Raw genomic sequence first — 26,251 nt, 5'->3', positions numbered from 1 at the left:
TTATTTCATAAAAAATACTTCGATATATTTGATGATGTAGTTGTGATAGCTGTTGAGTTGATAAATGATTTTTTCAATGAAGTTGAGATTCTTAAAAATTTGCTTTTTAAAGTTTTAGGATCCTCCATATTTCTAAGTTAAATGTATTGTATCGATAATTGTCATGCTTTTAAATGGTTTCAGTTTTGTAATTTATCCATTCCTTTATTCATGTATTCTTATTTGAATTATTCATATTCATCGCTACCTAATCTACATTGAGACATGACTAGATTTCTCAGTAGTTACCGGAAATTGATATTCCAGCTCATATGATCTAAAAAATATTAATTTTAACACAGTGTTTGGTGAGATATAGGTAGTGTTATTCATTCATAATGTAAACACGATGTTCCACTAAAGATGATACCATAGGTGCTTGAACATGTTTGTGTTTTTTTCCAAATAAAATATGTGATAGTTGAGTATATATTTGTGTTTTTATAACAAAATATGAATGCGCTTTGTTTAGGATCTTCTAATACAGCCTACAGCGTACAGCTCAAAGAGCAATTGAAAAGCGCAGAAATTGCAGATTTACTTGAACAATTGAGAAGGTGTCCTGTGGGATTGGAACTTGCTCTTCGGAAGAGCGTTTCGTTTGGAGTTGGATACCATCATGCTGGTATGTACTAACTCTTTCAGTGGACTTATGATTTATCATTTTTATCATTCCAGGATAGATGTTCTCTTTTCTAACTAAATATAATTGATATGAAACTTATTATAATCAAGAAATCTTTGTATTTAATTCGTATGTCTATGTCGCTAACGTGATACTTACACACTCTCCATATGAATAGAATTGAAAATAATTCATGGGTTCTTGAAAAGTAAGAGTAAACATAAATTATGTATACTTTCCTTGGCACTACATGACGTTCTAATTACTGAGATTTGATCATCGTCACTCACATTTTATCGAATAGGTTCTGTTAACTGTCTATCTCGGATGGAGTAAAGCGGTTGTGAGTGCCATTTTGAGGGCTTGAATTACATATTCAGGCTAGCTGAAAACTTTCCTTAATGGATTCCCTACCAACAAAAAGCCATACGAATAATATTTAGGCTAGATGGGAAAGTCTCTTCAGGAACCCTCAACCAACAAAAATCCATACAAATATTAATTCTTCACATAGTCTAACATGAGAAGTTAGCAACTAGAACCTTGTAAATAATACTTTTAAGCTGAATCTTAACATATCAGTATCAGAGTCCGTGTCCAGTTCCGTGAAGATATTCTTCCGGTGAGTTCTAATATTGGACTATGCATACTAGCTCAGTCTTGCTGAGTGGGCATAGTCATATTAGAACTTATGGGTAGAATATTAATTTCCAAGATTTCGGCTTGATGGCCAAAATAGTGACTCATGAGTAGTCCAAGATTTGGACTGAACCAGACGCGGATACTCATCAGATGAAAAATGTATAAGAATGCTTCCCTGGTTGAGAAACCTGAGGGAAGCATTTAACTGCACGTCACAGGAGTGACGTTACGAGCAGCAGTTAACAAAGTTAGAATTACCATGATGATAGCCAACCTCCGTAATGGAGCAGGTACATGAAGAAGAAGAAGATGATTAGATGAAGCTAGAATTAAGGTGAAATAAAAGCGATATTGTCAGTTTCACACAATCTATTATCACACAATCAAACCAAACTAAAGTTTCAATGCACTTAAGGCATCATCAGTGGTATTTTTTGTTAGACTTTGACCAAAGTGATGATGATGCCTCAAGTGCATTGAAACTTAAGTTTGGCTCAAATCAATTATGTGGAACTGACAATATCGCTTTTATTTCACCCTAATATGGAGAAATTCCACAATGTGTCTGCTCATGGTGTAGATTTGAATCAAACGTTGTATGGAATATACAGGAAGCGAAGAAGTTTGCGGATCAAAAAACGAGGATTTGCAGTCAGAGTATAATGGGCAACATAACTTCAAATTTATTTTCAAACAGTTTTTGGAACTTGAAGTGAAATCCATCTTGAATTACATCTCTAATTAAATATAACATGATAATCATTACATAATGATTCATATAACCTCCATATATCAAAATTAGGACGTCCAGGAATATCGAACATTACTTATTCTCCAAGTTATTGCTTTTTTAACAAATAAATAATTCGAGATTCAAAGAAAATTTACACTCAAGGCATCATCATCAGTGGTCTTTTTTAGTTAGACTTTGGCCAGAGTGATGATGATGATGATGACTTAAATGCATGGAACTTTTGTTTGGCTCAGATAAATTATGTGGAACTGACATTCTCTTTTATTTCACCTTAAATTGTTGATTACTGGTATTTTCTCCTAATTTGTTGTTGTGTATGAATTGCTGTAGGTTTGACAATGGACGAGCGGGAGATGCTGGAAACGTCATTCCGGCAGTGCGTTCTTCGAGTGTTGGTGGCGACCTCCACACTTTCATCAGGCGTCAACCTGCCGGCTCGTCGCGTCATCGTACGATCGCCCATGTTTGGCGGGCGGCCGCTCGACGTACTCACCTACAAGCAGATGATCGGCCGAGCCGGACGTATGGGCAGGGACACTGCAGGTAATAATCAACTGTACTGTATTGTCCAGACTATGGGAACCAGGGACGCCTATGGAATTAGCAGGCATGTGAAATTCTCGGGAGGCCAGACCTCCGGACCCAGACTGTCGGAATCGGGTAACGCCTCATTCTCTGGAAGTAGCATCATAGTATGTCGAAAAACCCTCTCACTGGTGATTCTTTCCGAAACGCTCACGTCCCCTTTTGGGAACCTGTGTGGTGGACGTGCAAGCGTCCACACTGGAGACGTATACAATTGAGAACCACAAGTATTTTTCTTGGTCTGTAGACGAGTTAGAGGATACGTCCGGGCTTTGCCTGGCCCACCCACAGCCGGAACTGTATTGTGGTGGTTTCACTCAATTCAGGCTCCTACATGATACTCGCCTATGGACTTGACAGTGCCGTTGGGTAGTAAGTGTCGTTAGTTCGCGTGTCACACCTCACGGGATATGCGAAAAGTAAGTGCCCACTTGGAGTTGTGACATTAAAGTGTGGTGTCGCGGCCAGAACCATGTACTGTGTAGTCCCTGTTAAGCTAATTCACTTGACATAATTTTTCTGTGAAAAATGGACTGTGGTTCATTCACTTTTCTGTACGATACGGACCACTGTGAAATCTGAAAAATTTAACTTTTTGTGAATAAACAAAATTATAATAACAATAAAATTCAAAATATCTTTGATTTTGAGATTCGTCAGTTCTTGAAACAGAATGTGATTCTACACTCATTTACTGAAAAATTGTCTTTTTCATAATACTCAAAATGGAAAAATTTAAACAACCTTTATATAATATAATGAATTGGAGTAATCTACTTTTTAGTGTATTTTGTAATATTTTAATCTACTTGTCAAAACATGCATGAAGAAAAACGAAATATTTCATTTTTAAAACATTTTGTATTCATCTTATCATTTTTTTTCTTAGGTGAGAGTTTCCTCCTGTGTAAAACAACAGAAAGAAGAGTAGGAGAAATGCTAGTGAAGGGGAATTTGCCTGCTGTTCGGAGCTGCCTTGGCCTTGGGGATCTCTCATCTAGTCTCAAAAGAGCAGTACTCGAGGTGAATAAACACTAATTACAACTTAGTTGATTATTGATATAATAACATAGCGGAAGAATTTCTCATTCAACCATCTAATTTGATAATGTTTAGTTAGTTGCCAATTCGTTTTCAATAATTTATTATGGAGTTGTCATGGATTTCCAGAAAAACGTTTCCGATAAAATTTCTCATAGAAACTAGATGCAACAAGGTCACCAACACAAAACTTGTAATTTTATTCAAAAACAACAAGGTCACCAACATAAAACTTGTATTTTTATTCAAAAACTATCTCAAATTAATGAAAAAAAAATCGTATGGTACATGTTCACATCAATATTAAATATCGGGGCACCGAGCTTCGCTCGTTATTTCTATTTATTGATAAACAGAACACAATTCTCTAAAATGATCGTGTTTATATTTCACAGCTGGCTATACGTCATCTTATGAATTTTGGGTATGCGATATTTTTATTTTTCACATACTCACTCGCTCACTCACTTTTTTAATATCCACAGCTGTTTCAGCCAAGGATGAATTATCCTTTTAATGTTGTTCAGCGAGTTTTCCCAAGGATGAGAGACCTAGTGCAATTGAATCTTTATATCATAAACCTACCATGTTCCAAATTTCGTGAGAATCGTTAGAGCCATTTTCGAGATCCGTTGAACATAAATAGCCAGATATAAGAATAACCAGATATATAAATACAGAAATTGCTCGCTTAATATAATAGGATAAGGCTGGCTGTATTTTCTCGCTTGAATGTATCCAATGTCAGTTGAGCATACAGCTGTATGAATTGTTCTTTGACAATAATTTTTTATATTGAGGATTGTTGCTGTGAAGAATGGTACTTTGGCATTATATGAGTAGGCTTATTGAGCCATACTAATTTTGTAAGGTATGTTGTATGGGGAAATTAACATTCCTCACTCCTTACTCTTTCTTTTCCAATAATGAATCCCTCAATCAACCCGGAAAATACAATACCTGTCGATCGTTTAATGTTTCACTCGATCTTTTCAACTATTTGGTTTAATATTTCAGTCCATCGTTTCAACCATTTCATATAATATTTCAGTCGATCTTTTCAACTATTTCAAGTAGTTCTGTAGTTTTACTTATAGTTAAAAGTATTAAGTACTGCTTGAATATACAAAAATTAATTCAATTTATAAACATTTAGTTTTATCAGATCTTTAATAAGATTAATCATTACCATTTCATATTCATTATTCCTATTTGGAATGATATTTTTATTTTTCAATACTTTCCCTCTCTTTCGATATTATACAGTGTTATTAGCTATTTTACTTTTCATCAGGTGATTGCCAGTGGAGTTGTATCATCGCTGAGTGATGTTGAAGAGTACACTGCATGCACACTTTTCGCGGCTTGCCACAGAACAGAGCCCTCAAATAGTATGGATGAGCCCATTTCGGCTTGCTTGAACTTTTTGAAAAGTAACGAATTCATCACAATCTCGGATGATGGACAGATCACTCCGACCAGCTTGGGAGAGGCGTGTCTCAGTGCTTCTCTGCCTCCAGACCAGGCTCTGCGACTGTTGTCCGAGCTGTACAAAGCCCGGCAGTGCTTTGTGCTTGACTCTGAACTGCATATCATCTATCAGGTGAGTCGAAACTTCGATGTTCGATTTGAAATTCTATTGATAAAGGAAAGAATGAATGAATGTTTCCTTTCAATACACTTGTTCATTCACCGTCTCAGCTACAGTCAAAATGAGTGTATTCCAAATCTTTCATAATCTTTTTTATCAATAAGTAGCAGGTGACCCTTTCTCCGCAATGGTCTAATTTAAAACATGTCAAACTGAAAGCTTGACCTACTGAAATAAATATGCCTAGGACCATCCTCGGTAAATTAAAAATGTATATGTAAAATTTCAATCAGTCCAGTAGTTCAGACGTGATGATGAGTCATTCTTGAATTCCCTATCCCGTACGTGTGTAAACCAATTCTTTCATTTATTATAATATAGAAGATAGGAATTGTCTTATACATGTACGGAATAGGAAATACAAGATTGACAGATTTTCACTTATGAAATAATGAACTTATTAACTGATAAAGGCTTATTTTCATTTTTATTAATCAATTAATTATAATTGAATAATTTAAACAAATCAATACAATTTGTGATTCAAAGTTTACGCAACAATAAAAGTCCAACCAAACAGAGCTTTCTCCAAGTGAAAGTAATGGCGTAATTCATGAATGAAAGGTAGCGGATTCGAGACCAATTAAAATCTTTTTTTCTTGCTGAGAATTTTCAACTCTGATGAAGATTATTCATGTAATTTTGACAAAATAATAAATAATTATAACCAAAATAATATTTGGAACGATTTGAGACAAAATTAGGAAATAGAAGAAGTTCTGGGCAATAGCCTGCTTTTTCTTTTCCGACTATTGTATTGTGCTCTATCCAACAAATAAATAAATTATTCCATTTTTTTATGTTTTCTGGGCATAAGTAGATTGCATTTTACAACACAAAATTTTCCCCTGTGCTTGAGTCACCTGCTATAGTCCGTGCAAACCTTAGTTTGCAGCACGGAGCTTTATGGTCAATTTTATCTCAATAGGAGCCACTTTTGCCGTTTACATGATAATTCTATCAGAAAGACCTACGCTCTCTTCTTCGCTCTTTCTCTCACACAATTATTTCACAGGCTCTCTGGATTCTGTGAAATCTGGCAGCACTGAACTCCATGAGACTAATGCTGCAAACTAAGGATTTTACAGACTATAGTAGGTATCATAAATTACTAAATACAATACATGAGTAACACACCTTTACAAAACACAATAAGGGCCGGTTTCCAAGCTCGGGATTTAGCTAAGTTCTAGACTTTAAAAAGCTGGAGTCACAAAATTTGGTAGCTTCTCAAAACGGGGCGTAGTCGCAGTTTTTGTAACAGTAATTGCAGTTTTTATTTTCTCATTTCTATAATTGGAAACGTTTTTCCTTGACGAAATTAAACATTTCTAGATAATTCTAAATACCTGAAACTTTTCTCTATTTTCTCATTATTTTATTTTGTGTTTAATTTTCTAGTTTTTTGAAATTTAATTCAAATGTGACTATGACAATGACTGCGACTACGCCCCGTTTCGGAAAGCCAATTTTCTGACTCCAGCTGTTTAAAGTCTAGAACTTGGCCAAATCCCGAGCTCGGAAACCGGCCCTAAATATCTACTTCAAGGTATATTAAACTACATGGGTATGAAATCTGTTGGTTTACAAAAATGAGGATGAGATGAATGCAGGTTGTGTGACAGATGTACTGATCCTATTCATCTAGAATGTCTGTGCTGGAGGAGATTGATATGAATTGTGCAAATGTTTATTGTCCAGGTGACACCATTCAGTGTGAGTGAGCAATGGCGACAGTTGGACTGGATGAGTGCGTTTGCCCTGTGGGAGGGTCTGTCAGCCAGCATGCAGCGAGTGGGCGAAATGGTCGGCGTCGAGGAGAGATTCCTCGTGCGTGCCATCAGAGGCAACATCAACACAAACTCTTCCGATCAGGTAGGTGATCCTACTCTTGCAATGTTACATATGATTTGATTGAACTTGTCCTGAGAATTATAAGAAATTCCTTCATTGTTCTTGAACTTTTCTTGAGAGTTACAAGGAATTCCTTCATTTTTCTTGAACTTTTCTTGAGAATTACAAGGAATTCCACCATTGTTCTGGTACAATGAGGAAGATACTGTTTGCTCTTTACAGTGTAATATTATCAAAATTTGTTTTTTTTTAAGTAGTTAGATATTTTTCATTATTTCCTGTTCCAATACACCAGAAATTACCTTTACTCTGTTGGTAAAAACACTCTGGAAATGAATTGTTGCACTATACTTATCACACACAATATTCAACAGTGCCTTCTCAATAATTTTATTTTTTATCTACTGCTGTTTTATCCCTCTTGTCTACTTTATAATTAATAATGGAAATATTCAAAAACTGATGTAATTCATAAATAGATAATACATAGAAAATTATTAGGATAATTTATATCTTATATTTTTTTTACAGATGGAAAAACTGTCAATATTCCGTAGATTTTACACTGCACTCGCTCTTCAAGACCTTGTCAATGAGGTGCCTCTGGTCAAAGTTTCAGAAAAGTACAAGTGTTCGAAAGGAATGTTGCAATCGCTTCAACAGTCATCTTCAACATTTGCAGGTATTATGGAAAAATCATTTCAATTATCTACACTACATGGTACTATGGTGATTGACAGGTTCATTCCCCTATATATAATTCCATATAAACACAGCCTTTTATACACGAAGTTAATATTGAATTAGTGGTCTGTTATATGGGAAAGCCAATAATTTATTGTTGAAAATTATGGATGCTAATATATTTAATGATGTTAATATGGATGTTACGGAGTCCGATGGTAGCAAGCATTCAAAATGCACACCAGTGTTTAATGTTATGTTGGGCTTAGGTAAAAAACTTCTGTTCTGTCGTAAATTTGTATTTAATCCACTCCAAACTGAAATTCTAGCAGTAATTCATTTGGAAACAACGAATAGTAGGCAAAAAATGCTGTATGATTATCATCAACTGAGAAGTTCTAATAATTTGGATTGGTGGTTCAAACTGTGTTAAAAAAACATAGAATTATAAGGATTACAGTAGAATTGGGACTCAGCGTTTTTGTTTAAGAATAAATTGAAGGACTGGCTGATCGAAAAACGTTTTTATAGTGTAACGGAACCTTTTGAATTGAGAGGTTTTTAAATTGATGTGACTCTTGTCTTGTCATCTTGTTATTTTAATATCTGAATATTTTTAACCAAATGTTGTAATGTATCAATGTAAATGTGACTACCGTATGTATTTGACTTGTATCATTATTTTATTATTGTACAATGCATGACATGAATAAAATGGAAAAAACTCTTTCTATAGAACCTTTTGAATACGGAGACGAAAATTTCAATTGAATCAGGTTTTACTGCATGCAATGAAGGGTATAAGATAGGAGATGATTTAGCTTTACAACGAAAGTGAAGTTACAGCTTTGGTTCAATTGTAAACTGTACTCTTATTTATTCACTTATTTATTTATTCATTTATCTATTTTATTGATTGTATTTGCAGGTATGGTGACACAGTTCTGCAAGAGATTGGGCTGGTCAAGTATGGAGCTGCTAGTTTCGCAGTTCGCTGACCGACTGCATTTCGGGGTTCACAGGGAACTCATCGACTTACTGCGTGTGGATTGCATGAGCGCAGTGCAAGCGCGAGCCTTATTCAATGCCAAGATTGGGACTCTGTCAAAACTGGCTACCGCCAAAGTCGAAAAGGTCGAAAAGGCACTGAGAAGCGCTATTCCATTTGAAAGGTGAGCAGAAGACGTCTATATAGTTGACGTACCTAAGTGTAGTATAGAAAGTTATCCTATAGACGATACTTTATGTATTGCTAATTAAGTGGCTATCTATATCTTCCACTTTCAAAATGATTGAATGAATTCTTAATGTCAATAATTATAATACTCATTCTTATTATACTCATTCATAATGAGTTGAGAATGATATTGTGATTATCAATGTACGTGTGTATAAATAAATTCGAATAAAGAATTCCTTATATAATGCAAAAAAATCAGAAGTAAGCTACTAGTATTTGGTCATTCGTGCACAAAGTAACGTTTTTAGCTTCAATAATGTAATTATTGTTATGAATGATTTAATATTTAAAGATATGAATGATAGGATATTTCTATGAAGGCTTTAATAATGTAATTATTGTTATGAATGATTTAATATTTAAAGATATGAATGATAGGATATTTCTATGAAGGAGCCATAAGAAAAAACTGCAACAAAATATGATTGTTGAATACTTATTGGTTGTTGCAGATACTTATAACTTCTTGAAGCTCGTTGGTAGATTAAACAAACTCCCTCAGTTTCTTGTAAAATATAGCGGAGATACAGGTTTTAGGAAGTAAGTGTCTTCTAGTGTATCTGCTTAGTACACTGGCAACATCTCACAAGAACTCCATACTACTCTTATGTAATCTACAGATTTTCTCTAAGCTGTGGCACACATTGTCAAGTGTCCAGAGCCAAGAATGAACGTCTTTCATTTAGATAATCCACACAGTTACCGTAATTTATTTGACGATTGTAAATTGTTCTCAATTTTTCAGCAATAAGGTAGAACCAGCAGCGAATAGTGAACACATGAATAGAAAGCATATCTGGCTGACTGGGAGATCCAGTCAAACTGAAAGAGAAGCAGCGCATCTTTTAATACGAGAAGCACGTGAATTTTTGCAGGTACTGTAAAACAAGATTATCGTCTATGAAAAAAGCTTCGAAATTATCGATTTTGAAAAAAATTATAATTATTATTGATCCTTTAAAACAAGATCATCATCATCATCGTTATCTTTGTCTATGAAAACCGTTTGTGAATTATCGATTTTATTATTCAAACTTACGAAGACATTACCTATAGAATTTAGTATATAATTATTTGCGAAAGGATGTCTCACTCAATTCCAAGTACATGAAAGAGATTCGATTGGTTATTTCCCTTTCAACTGGATTTCGAAATAAGTTGTTTCAATTGATAGCAACAAAGTTGAATTCAAGTTGTTATAGCTATAAGTTGATTACAGTTTAAATAAAAAGTTTCCTGCAAGCAATTTAGCACATAATGTACAATATGAATGTCATTGATTTATAAATCGCTCAAATCATTTGTGGAATTATTTGACGGGTGGATTGCTCTGTTAGCTCCATTACATATAGCTTTATTATATACTAGCAGGTAACCCGTGCTCCGCAAGGGTCTAATTGAAAACTTGACCTACTGAAATCTTGAAAATTTTAAATATGCCTATAACCCATCCTTGGTAAATTAAAAATCTATATGCAAAATTCCAATTTAATCAGTCCAATAGTTCGGACGCCATTCATGAATTTCCCATCCCTCACGTGTACAAGCCAATTCTTTCCTTTATTACATTTATGAATTATGATATAGATCCATACACATTAAAAGATTTAATTTCATTTACTGATCTATTGTTCGAATGTCTGATTTACAATTTGCATTTTTAATTATGTGTTTCTTGTCAAAAGACAAAATAATGTTACTATGAGTAGAAGTAACTTCTTTTTAGCTATTTTTTTATTTGGAATATATGTTTTATATTGGGTTATTGATTTTTGCATAATGTTGGTACTAGAAAATCTTTATTATTTTAGTAATCATTAAATTCGTATTACTCTCCCTTAACTGTTTCACAAAACTAATTCACTCTAATTTGACTCATTAGGAAATCAGCTTTATTGAAGATGTTTCTACATTAATTATTTTCTGATTGCAGGCTGAACTGGGATTGGAAACTGCTAAATGGACCGAGGAAAGTTCACTGGCTATAATTGAGAACGAAGGCCAACCATCAAGTGTGAATTCAAATCTTGATACGAATAAAGAGGAAGCAGAAAATTCTGCGGAAGGATCACTCACTCAATTCCAAGTGGATGAAAGAGATTCGACAGCCGGGGACGCAGTGCACATAGGACTTCAGCCCAAAACTGACACGCCTCATAATGATGAAATGAAAATAGCTGAGGATGATACAATACTGGTTACTGGAAATGAAGAAAATGGGGCCCAGGATGCAATACTGATCACTGGAAATGAAGAAAATGGAGTTCAGGATGCAATACTGATCACTGGAAATGAAGAAAATGGAGTTCAGGATACAATACTGGTCACTGGAAATGAAGAAAATGGGGTTCAGGATATAATACTGATCACTGGAAATGAACAAAATACAGACTGTAGAGATAAAGATAATGCCGATGACAGAGTTATTGAGAATTCTCAAATATTTGAACCTGATGTGGATTCTTTGAGTCATTTTAATGCTGCAATAGCTGTCAATTGTGAAAAATATGATGAGGGTAGTCTAATTCCAAATGAAGCTGAACCAGAAACTGATATTGAATTCAACAAACATCAAGAATCATGTGTGAATGACGTTAGTTCTGAGGTGAAAAATATCGAGGGAAATAATTCAAATCAAATTGATGCTGGAATAAAAAGAGTGGAAGAAAATGTTGAGTGTGGTGATGATATAAGAGAGTTGAATGGCGAGAATACCAAAAGCCAAAAAAGTACAAGGCATAGTATTGATTTATTCGAATCATCATGTGAGTCATCATGTAGTTTAAATTTGGAATACACAATCACCCCACCTCCCTCCACTCCAACGTCTACAAAAAACGAGTCGATTCGTGATGGTATTGATAGAGATATTGAAAATCAAGAAGCGCATACTGTTGAAAATCATGAAGATCTTGATATGTTTGAAAATCATGAGATTGATAACAATGATAACTGTGTTCCGGCAGAGAAACCAAAACATGAATTCAAGTTTCCAACGCAGGATGGTGATTTTAGTTTGAGAGATTTGAATTTGAGTGAAGAAATGTTTGGTCGGCCTGATGATACTCGAAGAAGTGATAATTTAAACGATGCTGTAACTATCGATGACGCAAAAGCGAAGAATGTGATAAGCCTATATGAAGCCGATACGGTATTGGTGGAAACGTCTCAAACTATGTTACCAGAAACATCCGTCAATTCTCCTGATGTTTTCTCCTCTAATAGACTGAAATTAATGAGCAATGTTAGAGTTAGTACTCCCTTATCCAATGTTAATATTAATAGAAATATAATGAACATATTTAAACATTCGCCTATCTGTGATAACATAAAAAGTAAGCAAGCAGTTGATATTAGACCAAACTCTCTAGAAGATATGGATAGTAATTGGGGAGGTGGAAGTATATTAGAAAACTCATTCTTGTTTTCAGTTGTTGAAACCAAAAAACGGAAATTGTCATTGCCTTTTGAAGATGATGCCAAACGCTTGAAGACTAGTCATGATGTTGAACAGATGAGGAATAATGAGATGAGTATTTTGCCTGACAAACAGACAAATGCAATAGATCATAAATTAGTCGATGAGAGAGAACCAGCAACAAAGAAAAGGAGGACATCTTTGTTTGATTCATTATCAGTTGATACTCAACTTTTCAATGTGTTGGATCAATTCAGTGGGCCTGGTCCATCTAAACTGAAGACCCCTCCCGTTGAAAAAACAACTCCAAAGAATTATGCTACAGAAATTAAGGAAGCTGATAACTGTGATTCAATTTCTTTCGATGAAGATTTCATCCCCTCTACACCAAATGATAAAATCAGTTCTTCTAGTAATAATTACTGTTCAAACAAACTGTCCTTCTTAACAAAAACACAACTAAAGTCAGTTCAAGATGATGATGATGACGATGATACGGTTGCTGGAACTCCTGTTGAAAAGTGTAGCTCATTGTTGAACAAAAGTATTTCATCGATTCATAGCAGTAGGTTCTCTAGAAAAACACATTTCACCTCTCTCTTTGGAAAATCTGTAGTCACAAACGATTGTTCTATAAAAAATACAGAACCAGCTCCAGTATTGAAAAAATCAGTATCCGAAAGTGTCAAGCCAGAAGAAGTAATGAAGCCACCCATTATTATGGGACCTCCGTCTATAACAGTGAATAGAAGGCATTCTAAAAAACGGGACTCGTTATTATTTCCTGAGCTTCATTTGAAAAGACAGAATGGTTGCAGGCTTCCTGTCAACAATGAGTTATCGAGTTCACTATTAGAGGCAGCTGCTGGGATGCAGTCGATGTATGAGTTCAACAAAACCAATATTAATGACCACAGCTCGTGTCATAACAGTAAACAAGTCAGTATTAATGCTGAAAGTAAAGTTGATGCACCCACAACTAGCGATTTCAATTTAGATGATTATATTTTAAGCTCTCAAGACGATATTTCGCTGATGTCCAGTGGTGTGTACACGAGAGCAATGGCCGCCAAAATGAATTCAAGCTCCGATGTGGCTGTCACTTCCCCTTCACGAATTCAATCTCCATGTAGATATAGAAACAGTGATCAGCCATCTACTTCTAAATCAGTTGGTACGCCTTCAAAGAAAGTCACATCTCCGGTCAACAGGAAAACACAAATTTCAAATACTGACACTACTGAGCATAAGTGCAGTGAATCTCCTTCAAAGAAATTCGCATCTCCAGTCATCAAGAAAACACAGACTTCAAATACATCTGTCACTACTGAGCATGTGAGGAGTGAATCGCCATCAAAGAAATTCGTATCTCCAGTAAATAAGAAGGCACAAACTTCAAATATATCTGTCACTACTGAGCATGCGTGCAGTGAATCGCCTTCAAAGAAATTTGCATCCCCAGGAAATAAGAAAACACAAACTTCAAGTCTATCGGTGACTACGGAACATGTGTGTGGCGATAGTTTGAAATTACAACACTTTGAAAAAGAGTTAGCGAAAAGAAGGATATTGGCGGTTGGTCTAGATGTGATGAAACAGGGGGAATCCAGATCGAAATCCATAGGCGCCCGTATCTTAGGAAACCGTTCGCAAACAAGTGATACAAGCGGCGATTTCTGTTGCGGTAACACTACTCTCATTGGAATAGCCATCTACTGGGGCGAATCATCGCTGTACTACTTGGACTTGAGAAAATCCGACTGTCCATGTGTGCCGATCATAAAAGCATTGTTCAAACAAGAAAACATCACTATAGTCATCTATGATTTGAAACCAACCATTAAACTGCTGAAGAACTGTATGGGAACTGACTTCTGGTGTGAAGGAAGTGATCCCATAATTGCCGACTGGATGTTCACGCCTTTCAGCAGATGTCGGTCTTTACAGAACATGGTGAAAACCAACAACATCAAGTGTCCTCAGTACGACTGCAACGTTACTGTAGGTGCTGACACTATCAAGTTATGGTCATTGAATTTACTGCTCGAGAAGAAATTGAAGCAGGCTGAACTTCTTATGTCATATAAATGTGAGTGAGTACTATAGATATGTTTTTAGATAATTTTAATTTAAAACACTCATTGAGTTCAATCAATCATGGAATATTAAGTATTGAATTTTTCCCATGCTAACCAAATTGAAATTCAAGGAATTTATCTGAAAATAATTATAATATTAGTGACTTTCTTCAAGCTCCATTTATTCATTTTTATTATGTTTTTATTGCGGATGATATTCTCATGAGCTTTTCAACTTCTGCGTGTGTAATGGGATGAGATGATTGTGAGTAACGATTTTCAAAATGCATCAAACCTTGATTTTTATAGCGTTCAATGAAAATCTTTATTTCCAGTCATGATATTTAGAATATTGAACAAATAGTTGTATCTCAATAGTTGATCTATTTGATGCAAAAATTAAATTTGAGTAAGTTTACTGAATTTGATCTGTTCAATGAAAAAAAAGAGAATAACACTTATTCATATTTCCATACTTATCTGCCTAACCCTGTTGTGTAAAGTACCTAAGCTTGTATTATTTGCACTGTATTTTGTTGTACTATTTATAATTTGTTGTCTGGCATTACAACACCATTTTAGTTTGATGGAATTTTCCTCCTATTTATCATTATTTTTTGTTTGGTATTGAAATATTATTTGAGTTAGATGTAATTTTCCTCCTATTTATAATTAGTTGTGTAGTATTATTGATTCATTTGAATAAGATGGAATTTATCACCGCAGCTGTTGAAATGCCGGTACAATTCACACTGAGCCGCATGGAGAGCATTGGCTTCAGATTCGACCGAGAATATGCCGAGCTGTTGATGGATCGTGTCGACATAAAAATGTCCGAACTTCAGGAGACAGCTTTCCAAATTGCTCAAAGAAAATTCAACATGAGATCAAAAGCTGATCTAAACAAGGTATTAAAGATCATTTGATAATTACCATGAAATATCTTTACCGTATTTTAATGGAGCAACACCATTTAAAATTTATTGGATTGTCAAATATTATACCTATCAATAGAGATAAAAAGTAAATAACCAAAATCATTAGCTCAACCGTTGAAGGATTCATTCGGCTAAAATGTTCATAAAGAAGTCTGCAAGTTTGTAATTTGAATTTTGTTAATACTTACATTGTATAAATAATAGAATATAATTACACATTTTTTGGAATCTTCAAAAGCTCACATTTTGTAATTAATTGAGCGTATTGCCAGTTGAAATGATTATTGAAAATTTCCCTATCAAATTCAATATTAATTCTGAAATATTTTTATAAAGAAAACATTTATTATTGAAAAAAACGCGAATCATAGTTACAATAGTATTCATCCAAAGCTAAATATGCAATGTGTTGTATATTTTCACTTGGAAATACTCTACAATTTTCTTCATGCACCTCTTTGATTTTCCAGGTTTTACAACTCTTGGGTGATACACATGAAGGTGAAAATGTGCTATCGGAGACTGTCAAAAAATGGGGTAAACTATATACATTGAAAACAAAGGTATGTAAACATTACAAGCCGCTATAGTTCAGTTTATTTCAGAGTCCTCAACATTTATGAAATATCATTGCTCCGAATCGCTTCCATATTTTATTCTATTCTAATAATTAGGTTTTTGGATAGGTATTTCAAATTTTTTAAAATCAATACAAATCAATAATTTTAAAGTAAACTTATTACTCTTAAGTGTTTGCCAAATGTTTTGCAATATTATATTGAATCATTCAATCATCAAACACAATCTACAATGAAAAGTTTAATTAAATATAATGCAATGTTATGTTGGCATTTATTATTCCTTCTCAATAGTTTATTATGATAGAACCCCATTTTGAATAAAAAGACTTTATATTGTCAAATCACAGATTTTAAAAATCTAGATATCAGTTTCGGTTTCAATCTCTCGTGAAACAGCAATGGATAACAGTTGATATGTGTGAGTGTGTTAGATAAAATACACAGATTATTTAATTTTACTATTTAGATTATTTGTGTCGTAGCGCCATATGCTAAATAAATAAATGGACAACAATATAACCTTCACAACTACTCAGAAGTGATAGAACCCCATGGTTGAAAAATTAATTGCACAATACTGCTTTAACTTGTAAATTAATTTCAATCTGCTTTTACATGACAATATATCATAAAAATCGTATGTCGATGTAAATCAAAGATTTCTATTTAATTTTGCTGGATTCACAGCTATAATTTCAACCGATTCAACTTTTTCTGTTGTAGTCTTTGGGTCCGTTCTTATTAGAAAGTGGAGCAAGACTGTATGGCTGCTACACAACTTGCACGCAAACAGGCAGAGTGTCAATGAAATTACAAAACGTCCCCAAAGATTTACAAATCGATGATGAAGTGTTCAGCTTACGATCTGCCTTTCTACCATCTCCCGGTAAGTTTATCCTAATAAATGAATTGATAATAATCGGGTTTTCACTTTCATTTCAATGACTAGCAGCTCAGTGCTCTAATGCAAGATTTGAAACAATGATGCTCCAAATTTTCACTATATAAATTCAGTTTGATACAAGATGAGCAAAAATGTACCAAACACATATGTATTCCGATACAAACAAAAATATAAATTTGGTTCATATAAAATTGTGATAACATAATGATAGTGTTGAGGTCTATGATCTTTTGGAACAGATACACTAATCATGATAGATATAATGATTGTATCGTGATGAAAATTACATTTCACTCCATCAACAGTACGGTATACAAATAATTAGTTTTTGTAAAAGCTTCATTATCATACACAAATTGAATTCAACCAACTAATGTATTATTCATTTTTGTAGGTTTTGTACTGATATCATCTGATTACTGCCAATTGGAATTGAGATTGCTAGCTCACCTTTCTCAAGATACCTGCCTTCTAGATGCTTTTCGAACGTGCGATGATGTATTCATTAGTATTGCAGCTTCATGGCATTCAATTCCCGACTCTCAGGTAATAAATTTACTGTCAATGTTTTATTATGAGGAGAGTGTCTGCTGAGCTTACCCTTTACTTGACCTCTAAAATTCCTAATACTTATGAAGCTCAAGGTGTTTGAAAGACTGTTCTCCATCAATGTTCAATCTTATGTGTTCTTGATCCACTTTAACCAAGAAAATAATTCTTCCAGAAATAATTTTGGGGATGAGAATTAAACTACATCCCAAAGAAGTAAGCTTGGATATCTCAAATATTCCTAAATGGAAGAGACTGGAAAGATCTAAGCTTGAGATGGCATTTCAGTGGAAGAGCTTTGAAATAATTATCCTTAGAATAGCTGTTTATAGTCATTCTGAAGTGGAAATGTGCTGAATAATTCTTATGTACTATGTTTTCACGGATTTTTTTCATTGAACATTGTTTGCACATTATCTTGTGTATTGTATTGAGCTGTGATGAACCTCCATTACTCATCTCAGAAATCACCACTTACTCAAACATGAATGGATAAAAGCACAATTTATTGAATTGAACAATAATAAATCCAACTATATAATTTAAGTCAGTTCTAGATGGACTTGATCATATAATTGGAAATGTAAACATAGTATCTCCTTTTGGGTCACTACTATCTTGATAGTATTGTCCAACATTATATTTATGTAGACTTTTGAATTTTTGACTATCTCTCTGGGATGGATAGCACCAACATTGCTATTTTTCTCGAGTTTTGTAAGGATAAGAGCGTTCATGCTGTACCTAACAAATAATCATTTTCCCTCCAAACTATTTCAGGTAACTGATGAAATGCGGCACCATACAAAACAGATATGTTATGGGTTGATCTACGGCATGGGTGTGACCAGTTTGGCAGAGCAGCTGGAGTTGACTGAGGCTGATGCAAGGGAGATGATGCGCTCTTTCGAAGAGGCCTATCCTGCTCTGCAGTCCTACTTGGCCAAGGTCGTTGCTCAGTGTCAAGCTACTAAGCAAGTTCGAACCATTCTCAACAGAGTGCGCTATTTGCCTGACATTGCTAGCAAAAACTCATCTCTCAGAAGTAAGTGAAAAATGTTTACATGCAATCGCTTTTCTATCCCGACTTGCTTCTTGACTGATAAGTTTAGTGTTCGATTACATGATGCCATTATTCTCTGTAGAGTTATTGACCTATTAGACTTTGAATAGAATTCATGGTCGCTCTTCGACCCTCAATTTTGATTGTAATTGATTCAGCAGGTCTGTACAAATTAATGTAAATGATTATATAGGGTCTGTCATCCTGAATCGGATGGCTACTAGACTTGGAAGAAAAGTTTGACTTGGAAGATGGTAAGGGTATACGGGATCTACAGTTGTGTCTCTACAAAATTCAAACTCTTATGATCTGGCTATTGAAAAAACCTTCTACCTTGGAAGTCATGTAAAAAAGAGTCAGGGCCACATTCTTAAAATTATCCGTTCTGTGAATATCAGATAGCAGGAACAAACTGCATTGTATATAATCATGACCAATACTTTCATTTTTCATCCATTGTTAAAACATAATCTTTTTTGCCTGTAAAAACTTTGAATAGCCACCATTCAAACCAAATTGTTCACACCACTAGTGTGATACGGTCCAGGCTACCAAATTTGTTCCGATAAAAATAATGTAAGAAGATTATGAAAAAATTCTCGAAGTACCCTTTTTAGGGTCCTCAATTTGAAGAAATGGTACTAAAATACCCTTTAGGGTACTAAATAGATTATATACCTGGTTTTCACTAGTAGAGTTAGTGGTCGAGTAACTGGCATACTAACTGGACCGAGCTAGCTCTATTCTACTTACTTGGTGGAGTAACTGTTTACACTACAATTGAGAATAGTAGGTAAAGTGTGTTGTCTAGTGAACAGAACCAACCTTGAATTGGTACTTATTTACTCTACTCTACTAGCTCGAGACTGTTTTCATTAACATAGTAGTGGTAGAGTAGAGTAAGAAGCGGTGGTGGGAGAAGGCAAGTGGTAGAGTACTATCCCACGGTGCTATCCCACTCGACTCTACTAAAAACTAAAAAAGTACTCTACCATGGTAGAGTAAACTACTAGAGTAAACTACAAAAGTAAAATACTAAAAACGTACTCTACCATTAACGTTTTCATTGAGAGAGCTCACAAGATAGTAAGTACTTTCCCAGGAAACTCTACCATCAACTCTACTAATGAAAACTAGGCTCCTAGGGTAATAAATACTCTACTTAGTAGGGTACTAAATAAAGTTGAAGAAATTGTACTTTAATTTTCAATTTTTACATAAATACGAGTTGCTCGCAAAGAAAGTGAATGTGTAACAAGATTGATTGATTTTTTTATTGATTTATTGATTCATACAATAAGTACAAGATGTAACGAGATTATTCTCTTCTTGAGGATAATATTGAAATATGTCCCAATTGAGTGGCGGCGACAATAAAAAAATTGGACAGAACTTAGTTCGTTTTTTGATCCAGAAATTAAAAGTTCTCTTTAATTTATACGATTTGATGAAGAAAGGGCATAAATCTATCAAGTGTCAGTTCATGTATACTGCGATAATGAACGGCTTCATCAATAAATTTCATAAGTAATTGTATTTCCTATACATCAGAGTCCCAGCTGGATTCATATCTGATTTTCCAAGGAGTTATTGCCGTAATTCAGTTATGATAAAACTAAATTGATATCAGTTAGGGATAACATCTCACAATAATTAGAAACCATGACACAGTACTTTATTAATGGAGACGAGAATCCTCAAGGGGAGAATCATTGCATGTCTCATCACCTATAAATGCAAGTAATTAGCTTTCAGTTGAATTATATCCAGGGTCGGATGAGTTGCTTATAGTTGCATTTATTCAGTACTTTAGTTGAGCATTCAGTACGGTACGAAGAGTTTTTAATCAATGGAAGCTCCAGATGATAGTGTTTCGAAAAACAAGGACAGTTCTGTTCGCGAGGAAGGCCGTAGAAGAAAAAGAAGAAAGAAGATCAACCCGCGTTTGAAGGAGTTTCTGAATAATACCTCCCTCCATGGTGTGAAATACATCATTAACGCGAATAGTAACTGGATAGTGCGTTTCTTTTGGGTCATAGTTTTAACAATTTTCATAATTTCCTTATTAATAATATCTAAAATGAAGTTGTCTCAATGGAAAGAAACACCAATCACAATAGAACTGGCAAATGTTCCCCATGAAATTACTACACTACCAGCTCCCGCAGTAACTTTCTGTGGTGCTACGAAGATTCTATGGCAAAACGTTGAACTTCATTCAGAAAACCCGGATGAAGTGGATTCACTTTACAAAGTAGCTGATATTCTTGGCATGACTGCAGAAACATTCAATCAGGAATACAACATTCATTCCCCACAAAATGGGACTAATGGTGAAAAATTCACAATATCTCATTCGAAATTCATTGATATGTTCACTGATTTGGTGCAAGCGATGCATCTTCTGACCGGCAATTACTATAATTTCGATACACTCTGTTACCACACCTACACTTTCAAAGGACTCTGCACAACTTGCAACTCGTTCCCACCCTCCAAAATGTACAAAAACAATACAATGCATCACTCTTTCTTCAAAGATAATAATATCTATCAATTGAACAATGATACTATTCACGGGTTTCCCTCGTTGATGGTGGATGATGATCGTAAAATTACAACATACCCACTGTTGATACCAAGTCCGTTTATAGGCCTCAAAATGGTTGATATTGTTCGTGAAGAGACGAAAAACAGTACGTTTGCAATTCACAATCCTTGGGATGTTCCAGGTCCCTATATGCGATGGTATAACTCCAAGTATTTTCTTCATTTACAGATAAATATCGATCCAGATCAAACCCTTCTATTTCCGAAGGATGATTATATTATGAGCAAGTTATCTCCCAACAATCAATGCTATTCTACGTCCGGAAAAGAGTTGGATTTCTTCCAGTATTACTCTCGACAGAATTGTTTAGTAGAGTGTGCCACGAAAAAAACGTTGAAACTGTGTGGCTGTGTTCTGTACTATATGCCGCATACTGAAACGACACACATTTGCCCGACTGTAAACAAATCATGTGCGCTGAATGTGTCCATAAGAAAACACTACGACATCAATGATGAATACTCTGTAAATTCATGCGATTGTTTGCCATCATGCAACGACACTGATTACAAAGTTATGTCCATCGAATCGTTCCCCGAAGAATTTGAATCTACCCTTTATGGTGCTAATTTTCTAAAAATCTATTTCAGGAATGACTTATTCTATCCAAAAATTCGTACCTACACGTACGACATATATGACGTGATTGAGAGCTCTGTTTTCTATTTTGACTTATTTTTAGGCTTGACTCTGTTTACTGTCATTGAAACATTGTACTATATTTTGTGGTATATTATTGATCGTATTATGTAGTGAAAGATGAATACGTTTGTGTGAATTGATTGATATGGTGGCAGAACTTGATAAGATATTGGTAACAACTATTCACATGCACCTTGTTTTATAATCAATATATCCTATTAAAATTTTTCAGTAGATGGTCCAAGTGAATATTGTTTTTTATTATTGAACTAACTAGCTTTACCTCGAAAATATCTGAAAAATGAGAATTCACCAACCTTTAAAATATACATCATATATTATACTTATACTTTTAAAAATGTATGTCCAAGAATCTGTGAATACCTCACATTGTAAATCAATATTAAATAAAGTTTCAAGATGATAATAAAAATGTTCTCTTTTGTTCTATTTTTTAAACCTGAAAATGGACAGTTTGAATTTCGGATTCAAGGTTTAAATAAAATAAGGTGACTTGCTGCAGTTCAAATTTCTGTTGCCCCAATAATATTCTCATGAAGAGTCAGTGGGATCCAGCAACTCAGCTCAGAAATTGAGATTCCCACGCAAGGTGGACTTAGCTTAGTTATGGCGATTTAGCCTGTGGTACTTTTCTGTAAGTTGTGTAATTCTGAATGATTGAATGATTGAGCTCATTTAGGATATTATTTCCTTATTTTGTTGTAATGTACATGCATTATAATTATAAAGGAGTGTTGAGTGGAAGGGAGGACCGGCTGCGCCCTAGCTTAAGCCTAACTTTAACCTCAAGTTTAAAATAAAGGCAGCCTATCCATCTATCTATCTATTCCATATCTGTCCGTAAATGCATTATGCCCTCCTAAAAGTTGCCATTTTTAGATAGCTGTGATTCAAGTCTTTACGGTTGATTATTCTTGATATCTCAAAGGTATGATCGCCAAAAAAAATATTTATTTTTTTCATGATGTGACAGTAAAGTTTCATGATTGAGAAGAAATATTGAGTAGTTCATTATATTTCTTCATATCATATAAACAATTTGGCAACAGTGTGAAGTTAGAAAAATCTGCTCTGTCTTATGACTGACAAGGATAGCAAACTACTGATAATCAAGTATTTACTTGAGAACGCAAATCTCACTGTCAAATATAGAAGATTATCTTCCATATTACCAGTGTAGTCATTAGACATTCTTTTCTCCATTGAGTTCCGTTTTACAATCAGAGCTGGAAACATAGCGTGCACACTTATAATGGTGTGTTTCGGAAATTAATGTTAAATTTCTAAATAATTATTAGAGGAAACCCTCATTTGTTTCTCATTTTAATCAACCTGATTGATGACCTATTTTGGAGACACTAATTTAAGTGCACCAGTTCTATCGATAGTATATAATTCCGTAATCGAATAAAAAAACTGGCACTAAAATACCGTACTAGGAGTAGAACTGGAATAAAAAATAATAACTAATTTAACTGATTAACAACAAACCAATAACTAAAAAAAGACTTGATACTCTCAATGTATGTGTTCTCAGGTTCACTTAAAGTAAAGTGCAATCCCGATTTTCTAAAAAATGTTGAAAATTAAGCATATGGCATCACAAAAGTATGTAGGAAAGTTAATCATAATGTTATCCTTGTCGATATCAAGTTGCAAAATCTCGATACCTCCAATATAATAATTCGGTATTTTATATGCAGGTCAGGCGGAAAGACAAGCGGTCAATACAACAGTTCAAGGATCAGCTGCGGACATAGCAAAGCTTGGCATGCTCAAAGTTGAGAGAAAATTGTTGAATTCCTGCCCTGGATCAAATATTCTACTTCAATTACATGATGAACTCATATATGAGGTAATATTTATTTTGTAGTACAAGACTACTACTCTAATACTGTACCATATATAATACTATTCCTTTGTGCTTTCCATTTTATTTATACATTTCAGATAGAATAAGCACCAGAATCAGCATATTCCACGAAAATAAATAATTTATCATTTTCTTATATGTTTCTTCTTGTGAATGGTATAATCATTGTAATTTTGAAAAATGTGTTATTCTGTTGAGAGTTTTCTTTGTACTGTTTTGTTTTGAGCAAAATTCAAACTTTCAATCAGACAATCTTTCCGTCGATTACAATCATCACTTGAATTCCAGTAAAGCCTTATAAAACCTTACGAAAGCCCAATAACATTCTACACACCCTGCTCAACTCGATTACAAACCTCCCATTTCTTCCCGACTCTTAAGAAATTCAACGCATTCTATCTATAGATTAATAAATGGGACTTTCACAATCGATACAATTAGTATTTAATATATTGATTACTCGATAATTTTCATACAATATGAGTATTCACATTTTTTTCAGGTACCCGAGAATCACCTTGAAGATGCAGTAACAATAATCCGCACAGAGATGGAAAACACGAAAACTCTGAGTGTTCCTCTGCCTGTCAAAATCAAAGTTGGGCCTTCCTGGGGACAATTAGCTCTATACAACTTTGTCAATTAATTAATAAGTGTTATGCTACTATATGTATAAAAATTTGAATTTTCTGTATACACTATTATTATTTTACTATTTTAATTATTTATTGTCATACTTCTACAACTCATCTGCATTTATCATAAACTTTCACAAAATCTTCATTTTACATTTACTGAATCTGTATTATCAATGTAGATATTATTAATTTATTGCATGTTTCTTAGAAATATTTTATAATATGGTTTTAATGCAGATACTATTGATTATAGATGTTCAAATTTCAAAGCAATTCCATAAATATTTTTTCAATTAACATTTTTATAGCATGTATAGCATGTATAGATTGTATCATAATGTTGAATAATTGTTATATAAAGTTTTATTGAGTTTTAGTAATGTTTTTACTCATTTAATACCTTACTTACACCTAAAAAAAGGAATTTATGAAAGAAAGATCTTGAAGACCTACTGCTCAACTAAATATTGACCACCGAAGAGATAGAACGTGTGTAATTTATCCAATATTACATACTGTAGCTGAATTGTTTCCCGAATTTCAATTTACATATATTTTTAATTCATCTTTTTATTTTACAGTACTTTTTCAATTTTATCATTTCCTGTAATGTGGTATATGTAATTTATATCGATTGCATTCAGATGAAATTGCATTCAGACATGTCAACTTTGAATCCTATCATACCGTTCACTTAACAAATGATATGATTATGAAGGCTCTAATCTCTAGAGGTTTTCGTATGATTACCTATATTTTTAGCGATATATTTCATTTCCTATTATCTTTTCTCATGTAATAGATCGTTCCTGGTATTTTTTCGTTCATGATCTTTTGTGAATTTTGATAATACTAGAACGCTCGGATGAGATATTATTATGAACTCGTAATAAAACCCATTATTTGATGAATTTATTACTGTTCAGCCAAATCCTCCTAAACCATAGAATAAGAGAGTTATCTAACTTCGATGACAGTATGAATAATTATTGTGTTAGATGAATGCTAGGAATAAAAAAGTGAGGACTATCTATGATAACATCTTTGAAATATTAAAAATTAAATTGCTACAAATATTACATCAAAATAGAGTATAACAAATAAATTGTTATTCTCTTAGTTCTAAGAAGAATTTAGTTTAAGAATGAATCTAATATTTGATACTTAAATGGTTGTATCAGTTGTACACGACCTATTCTATTTACTAAATTTTTATTTTCCTTGCCCTATTACCATAGTTAAGGAAAGTATTGCTCTCCGAAAAAAATTAAGGCACCCCAATTTCTAAATTTCTATACGTTTCAAGGTCCCCTGAGTCCAAAAAAGAGATTTTTGGGTATTGGTCTGCATGTGTGTGTGTATGAGTGTATGTGCGTCTGTGTACACGATATCTCACCTCACAATTAACGGAATGACTTGAAATTTGGAACTTAAGGTCCGTACAATATAAGGATCCGACACGAACAATTTCAATCAAATGAAATTCAAGATGGCGGCTAAAATGGCGAAAATATTGTCAAAAACAGGGTTTTTTCGCGATTTTCTCAAAAACGGCTCCAACGATTTTGATCAAATTCATACCTAAAATAGTCATTGATAAGCTCTATCAACTGCCACAAGTCTCATATCTGTAAAAATTTCAGGAGCTTCGCCCCATCTATGCAAAGTTTGATTCTAGATTCCCAATTATCAGGCTTCAGATACAATTCAAACAAAAAATTTTAAGTGGAAAAGATTGAGCATGAAAATCTCTACAATTAATGTTTTGCAACATTTTCACCTAAAATTGAAAATAAGCTCGAAATTCGATAAAATGTGAT

General features: G+C 34.0%; 1 protein-coding gene across 1 annotated transcript in view; it reads left to right on the top strand.

The window, feature by feature from the left end:
* Positions 1-24,803, top strand: part of LOC111058624 (DNA polymerase theta) — a 34,746-nt gene extending 9,943 nt beyond the window's left edge. Inside the window, exons 9-24 of the mRNA XM_039445142.1 lie at positions 512-664; positions 2,391-2,603; positions 3,535-3,668; positions 4,981-5,289; positions 7,039-7,212; positions 7,723-7,873; positions 8,804-9,047; positions 9,861-9,990; positions 11,049-14,622; positions 15,338-15,519; positions 16,020-16,112; positions 16,854-17,016; positions 17,429-17,580; positions 18,364-18,628; positions 23,624-23,775; positions 24,296-24,803. Coding sequence (XP_039301076.1) covers positions 512-664; positions 2,391-2,603; positions 3,535-3,668; positions 4,981-5,289; positions 7,039-7,212; positions 7,723-7,873; positions 8,804-9,047; positions 9,861-9,990; positions 11,049-14,622; positions 15,338-15,519; positions 16,020-16,112; positions 16,854-17,016; positions 17,429-17,580; positions 18,364-18,628; positions 23,624-23,775; positions 24,296-24,439 — 6,233 coding nt within the window. The 3' untranslated portion in view covers positions 24,440-24,803. The remainder of the gene's footprint in view (positions 1-511; positions 665-2,390; positions 2,604-3,534; positions 3,669-4,980; positions 5,290-7,038; positions 7,213-7,722; positions 7,874-8,803; positions 9,048-9,860; positions 9,991-11,048; positions 14,623-15,337; positions 15,520-16,019; positions 16,113-16,853; positions 17,017-17,428; positions 17,581-18,363; positions 18,629-23,623; positions 23,776-24,295) is intronic.
* The last annotated feature ends 1,448 nt before the right edge of the window (positions 24,804-26,251 follow it).

The sequence above is a fragment of the Nilaparvata lugens genome, chromosome 1 (assembly GCF_014356525.2).
Source record: "Nilaparvata lugens isolate BPH chromosome 1, ASM1435652v1, whole genome shotgun sequence".
NCBI classification, from domain to species: Eukaryota; Metazoa; Arthropoda; class Insecta; order Hemiptera; family Delphacidae; genus Nilaparvata; species Nilaparvata lugens.
Note: the sequence above shows the minus strand (reverse complement) of the source record. Positions and strands in the feature narration are given on the sequence as shown.